Below are 6,536 nucleotides of genomic sequence, written 5' to 3' on the forward strand. Positions count from 1 at the left end.
TGATCACATTTACAACTCAGCAGATAGGGATTTTAGTTCTTAATGCTTATCGTGACATGAAAATAATGCTGTGTAAGAAAGAGCCTAAGCTCTGTATGAATGGCTCAAAGGACCTTTTCGCAAGAACCTTTACTACAGACAAGGATGTGATCAAAAGCTAAAGATGGTTTCTGGCTCTAGTAAGATGGATTTGTACCAAGCAAAGGCTTTTGCCAGCTCTCTAACCTTCTACCCTTAGTCTCCTCTCCCCATCTCTCTCAGCCTCTCCCTCAACTGGCTCCATTCTCTGACTGCTTTGACACACCCTTTAATACGAACAAGAAAATGTGAGAATTTCATTCAACTACTGCTAACTACAATCACTGGTCAATTATAGACAAGACTACCCTTGAGGCTGTCTTCCAGGTAGCTGCCAATGGTGCCTCTTGTCAAAACACCCCTTCCATAGAGCGATCTGTGCAAATATCACTAACATGTCGGTAAAGGCACTAATCCGATTGCATGTTAAGCTCTGCAAGCCTGATCATTTCACTAACTGACTGTGACCAGCATTTCCCAAGCAGTATAAGAACGATTAGTAGACATAGAAGATGCCAGGGCTCTCTTGGCTCTCAGTGATAAAGCAGTCCCTGAGGGCTCCTGGGCACTTGGTGGTGCTGTTGATGAGAGTTGATTGAATGACGTGTTAATAGTAACTTGAAGGTGGGTGGGTTGGCTCATTTCCATTTTCCCCCATGTGCAGCTGTGGGGTTTGCAGCTCTGATCTGATACAAAAAACTGGCTACTCCAACTCAAGTGCGTGAAACAAAAATATTTGGCGTTTTTAAAACAGCTTTGTCGTGTTCCAGATAAAGTCACAAATCTAACTGAAAGGAAAATTCTTAATATGCTCCTTGAAAATGCACAGTGAAAACAAGAACTAGACATCAATGCAATACTGAACTGCAACATATGTGTTATATGCTTCAATGGTCATGTCACTGCTGTTATAGTGTGTCATCAAGGATGTAGTTCCTTCTTTAGCGTGACTTGCAGTACACGCTTTGAAAGCAAACCATTGTTAAATGTATCCCAAATACTTTTAGATATCTTATCTACAGTTTATCTATAGTTGTAATCTTCCTGTGACAAAAGTTTCTTTTTTCTTTTATGTTCTCCAAGACCAACTTAAATCTGTCTCACTGTGTACACAACTAAATTGATACCAAAAACGCTGCAAGTAACTTGTTTCCAATACAAAATGTCATTATTTGACCAACATTTTTATTCTCCTCTGAAGATATACTTCTTAATTTCTTCATTCTTCAGTGTGGTATGAGAAATATGCCCAACTATAGATTACATAACCTACAAAATAATGTGAAACTACTGCAAGGTAATAAAATACACCTGCTATCCCAATTTTCTGAAGCTGATATCTCTTATCTGTTGCTTTAATGAAACCTATTTTCCTTCAACCACACTGTCTTACTGAATGACTGAACTATGTATTCAGATTAAAGTGTCAAGGATCAAGGACAGATTATATTAATTCCTTAATTGTGCTCCAGGAAGTTTAATGATTGCTTTTTCACCTGAAAATGTGATTTACTTTATAAAGCAGGCTATTCATCTGTGCAAGTCTGTAGTGCTAGACACGTCAAAGGCCGCTGCAAAAGTCATACAGTATGTTTAAACCTTCGCACAGTAGCGCAGTATTTCAAGCTTTTGAGGTTTACTACTGCTTCAGAAAAAAACACATGAATCTGAACATTTATTTTAGTATTTTCTATGCTTACATCCATTTACACAAAGCTTCATTTTTAAACAAAGAATGACTTGAACCTTGAAACTGCTGAACCTTCCACCACTGTTTCAGTGACCAACAGGTATATGTCATCTGTATGTCTCAGAATCTTCCCATATGTAATCATATATCAATACAGGTTGTAAAATATGACATGTTAAATGCTAATGATTAAAGTAAAGATTCAAAACAATGTGCAATTAATTCTGTTTTTACGTGATCTTGAAGGTACAGAAACTGAAGTTTTCTGCTTTTGAATTGCAACCATAAATATTAAGTTACATAATGTCATAGAAACTGGTGTTTTCATGTATCAAATTATGATTTTAACCTCTTCTATTTGATAATTGTCTTATTTTTTGCTTGCATGTTCTTTCTTTGAAAAATAACCCAAATTCATTAAAATAAGAATGCTAAGTTACTAAATTACTGATGTCAGACTGGAAGAAAAGGAATCCAACTTATTAGCAAAAGGTGGATGTGTTAGAAACAAGTTATTCTTATTCTTTTTTCTCTCCCTCAGAAAAAAAAATCCAATATCTGTTAGGAAATTACATTTTTTATATAGTTTATGAAAAAAACTGCAAAAAATCCTATTCATTAACAATTTAAGGAAAGTAAAAAAAAGTCCCGTTTAGGAGTACAAGTAACTTTAAGACATGACTGTATATTGCCTCGTGCACAGACACTGCACAGCAAGTGCAAATCAGAACAAATCAGTGTACAGTATATTTATTCGTACAATTATTTATTTTCAGTTATTAATATTCTCCTAAAATCTTAATGTTTTGTCATTCTACATACACTTTACAATTTATTTTCGGGAATTTAATTTTATTTTCCTGGATTTAACAAACTCTTCACACACACAACACTGTGCAACTAAACAAGAAGGAAGACTATTATACAAAACAATTTCACATCGTGACTATTAAAGTGGAAATCATACAAAAATCAAATGCTAATTCTCAAACAGAATGATCATAATCGCGAATTACCCCCCCAGATGTCGTCTTGTAATAAACTGGATGAATATAAGCTTTTTTTTTTGCTGTCAACGCATTTAATTATTAGAATATGGATATTTCTTTATGAACCTTCTTGCTAGTTACATTAGCCAGTCACTAAAATAAACAATAAATGCCATTAGTTTGTTTTTTAGTTAAATTGTTCTTATTTACAAAATTTACTACATTGGGTTCCGGATGTTAGCCTTAATCCTGTTAGTGGTAAATATCTTGAACAGCAGTACTTGAAACATAATGCAGAAACAAAAACTAATAACAAATCTCTATGTAAAAAGCACGTTTTGATCCTCAGTGTGTGCAATATCCAAGACGCTGAAATCTGATACAGTTTCCAATAGGCTTCTCTCTCACATCTGCTGCAAGATCTTATTACCTACTTACTTTTGACCGGGGCAATATTCATATTAACTTTACAGCTGGTTTCAAAAGTACATTAACCGGAGGCATAAATCATACGTGAACTAGTTTGAATACAATTTTTAAGATCAATTAACACACAATCGTAACGCTTTAAAATGAATTTGATCACTTACTTGTTCTTATCGGCGCTCATTTTGTCTTTTTCTTATCCTGAGCGATTTCCTCTTCAAGAACCCAGGAAAAAACTGCTCAGTCAAGTGCGTTGGCTCAGTTAAAGGGGCGAAGTTGTCTTATCTGTTTTCTCTGTTTTGATATGCGGTCTTACCTTTATTTTTTTTAGGTTTAGTATTTTTCCAGTGTGCTAATCCCTGATATGATAAGGCGCGGCGATTAACTTCCAAGATAAAAGTTTCACCATGCACAATGAATGCCTTGCATGACTACTGCAGTGTCCTTGATTATAAGTATCACTCTTCAGACAACTTTTAAGTTAATTCTGTGAACAGCTAAAAAATGCTGCAATGCCCAACAAAATGGACAGACCATCTAGTAATACCTTCCTTTATTTGTACGTGTGTGCTTTCTGTGTCGGCATGCAAAATGTCTAGTGTTATGTGCCCGTGTGGTAGTACTACTCAGTGTTCTGCGTGTCTTTTTTCCATATTTAAAGCACCATCCCTCCTCCACGTCACAAACCACAAGTGGGAGGTAGAGACAAGAGGTCAGTTACTACTATGCTGAATCTTCTCACACTTCATTCAAGTTCGTTATGGTGGGTTTTGCTGTCATGAATGAACTGAAATTGGTGACATAATTGTATAGCGTAGACAATTTCAAGTACGTTAAAACACATAACGCGCTTACGTTTTTGAAGTTTTTAGAATCGGCAAAAAATATACAGTATATAATTATTATTTTTGAAAAATGTTCAAAAACCTGTCGTACGTTATATTGATCCACTTTTATCATTACATCAATAACGTTATATGCTAAAATTGATGATTGTTGTGATATTGTTTACATGACGTGTATATAATACAAATTTAGTTTTATCACTAAAATTCCCAAAATATCTGCTAGAAGTACTTTTCGTCTAGTAATTGGTTTTAGTCAAGTTAAGCTAGGAAGGCCACAGTAACAAAGGCAAAACGCTTTGAAACAGAATTGAGCTTTTTGCGACCTCTGCTGGTAAAATGAATTTCTATTTCAATATTTCTCCTCGTGATAGGTAATACTATTGTTTACCGTACCTGTGAAGTATACTGTATGTGAAATTACAAGAGTAATGATTGATGGTTAAAAATAACCACTTACACTCAATGATAGAAATGTGTAGTGCAGTTTAATCATTTTTAATTCCTTTCAGCATATCTTGAAATTCCAAGATATGCTGAAACATCCAAACATTAATTTAGAACTAATGTGTGCATACATTGAGAATGCATGCTGATGCTAATCAAATGTTCACTTCAGAAGAAAATAATAATGTATGAATACTGTATGAACACACTTACTTCAGGATTCCTAACAGTATGAAAACAGACAGGACTGCTGCAGAATACACAAAAATTCTATAGAGAATGTAGAATTCCTTAAGGATTAGCACTGTGGAAGTTCTGTAGGGATTTCTTCAAGATCCTTCTTGCCTCCTGTAGGAATGTAGGATTTTGCTGGATTCATATGGGACTGTGGATTATCCATAAAAATCCAATATTCTGTTTTCAAACATAGAAACTCAGAAGCACCCATTTGTGATCTTGTTTTTTTTTTAAAAGGTAAAACCATTTAATGACACAGTAGTGAATACCACCTTGACAAGCAGTCAGCCACAAGTCAGAAGAGCAGGCAGCCTAAACACACTGCTCTGGTTTTAAACTTGTTAGCAGCACAGTGGTGTCAGTTCATATTTGAGAGGTGGCTCACAGCTACAGGGGACAAGCTTCATTTGATAGGTTTTAGTGTAAGGTGTTCCATCAATGTCATTTAAATTCTCATATATAAATGGACTTTTGTACTTTTTAAATGCCAACAATGAACTTACCTGTAAAATATTCACTCATTCTGTCCTCTGCCGGTCCCTACCTGTTCTAAAGATCAGGTTATAAATGATGTGATAATCGCACCCCCAAGTGTCTTACAGAATTTTTTGTATCAGAATGATTTTTTTAAAACTTTTTACAGGGAAAAATGCATTATGAGCAGTGAAAAGGAAATGCTGTATATCAGTAGCACACAACAATTGCAGATTCAGTTTATCAACAAATGTATTCTGTTTAAGTAGCAGAGAGAATAATTTTAATATTCACAATTTTAATAAGTTGAGGCATTACTCTTGGGAAGAGCCCAGAGCCCAGAGTTCAGTCCAGTTGTGAATTATTGGGATTGATATCTGCTTCATGATACTTAAACTTCTGCAAGAGACTCAGATTAGGGAATGTTATTGAGTTTTATAAATCCAATAGTTTGTTCCATTTGTACACATGCCCATTCAGGCCTGTAAGCAAGTTAAAACTGATTTCAACAGTTGCCAATGAAAATGACAAATGGCACAGGAGAACACATGACTCGAGTAAAATTAGATTATCTTTAATGCCAACAATTGTTCTTAACTTGACTGTTCGGATGCATTTTGATCCCCCTTCAATAGACAGTTACCAGACCTTGTTATCTGAATATATTTAATGTTAATACAATTAGCATAGGAAAAGGCAGAAGATAATTCAATACCAAAGAAGCCTTTACACCTGTAATTATGTTTTTCTTTTTCTTTATTTCTACTTTTCAGTGTGGAATTTACCTCTGCCTGTTCCTTTGTAGCTCTCTCCCTGATGCTGCTTCCCACTCAAAAACTGTATAACTAATATCCCTAAGTTCCTGTCCATTCCTAAATTAAATGTTGCTTTTCCTTTGTATCTTTTGTCAAAATAAAAATGAACTGCATATACAGTAACACAATCATATTTTGCTGTTTAGAATCAAGCTCACTTTATTCTCACAACTGGCAAAAAAGGTGGGACTGATATTTCAGGTACAGTGCCTCCCTTTGTACAGGCGTAATGAATCTGTGCCTTGTGTGGACAAGATCACCTGTCTCTTTCAGGTGTTTTTCTTGTTTTTCAAACTTGCTGATCTTGTCTATGGAGTTTCTTCATCATACAGAATTCCCTATTCAAATAAACCCAGTTATGCAGTTCAAGTCCATTTTCAAAGTGATGATGTCAGACAATGTAGGAAAATCAGGCACCACTAGAATCATTTCACTAAAACCACTACTGGAAAAGCAGAGCTGGTCTTTGCAGATGACTCCTGACTCCTTCGGTGCCACACTGTTGAAGTGTCACATGCCATTCACTTCTTTCATG

The 6,536-nt window shown here is 35.3% G+C and overlaps 1 protein-coding gene across 3 annotated transcripts in view; it reads right to left on the reverse strand.

Annotated features, from left to right (window-relative positions):
• The window catches only part of slc4a4a (solute carrier family 4 member 4a), a 106,423-nt gene extending 102,612 nt beyond the window's left edge, over positions 1–3,811 (reverse strand). For 2 of the 3 annotated variants that reach the window (XM_088910450.1, XM_088910452.1), the window contains exon 1: positions 3,348–3,811. In XM_088910450.1, coding sequence (XP_088766576.1) covers positions 3,348–3,367 — 20 coding nt within the window. In that variant the 5' untranslated portion in view covers positions 3,368–3,811. The remainder of the gene's footprint in view (positions 1–3,347) is intronic. The other variant, XM_088910451.1, reaches the window with a different exon arrangement.
• Positions 3,812–6,536: the final 2,725 nt, after the last annotated feature.

This window comes from Atractosteus spatula, chromosome 3 (genome assembly GCF_055471065.1).
Source record: "Atractosteus spatula isolate fAtrSpa1 chromosome 3, fAtrSpa1.hap1, whole genome shotgun sequence".
Taxonomy (NCBI): Eukaryota; Metazoa; Chordata; class Actinopteri; order Semionotiformes; family Lepisosteidae; genus Atractosteus; species Atractosteus spatula.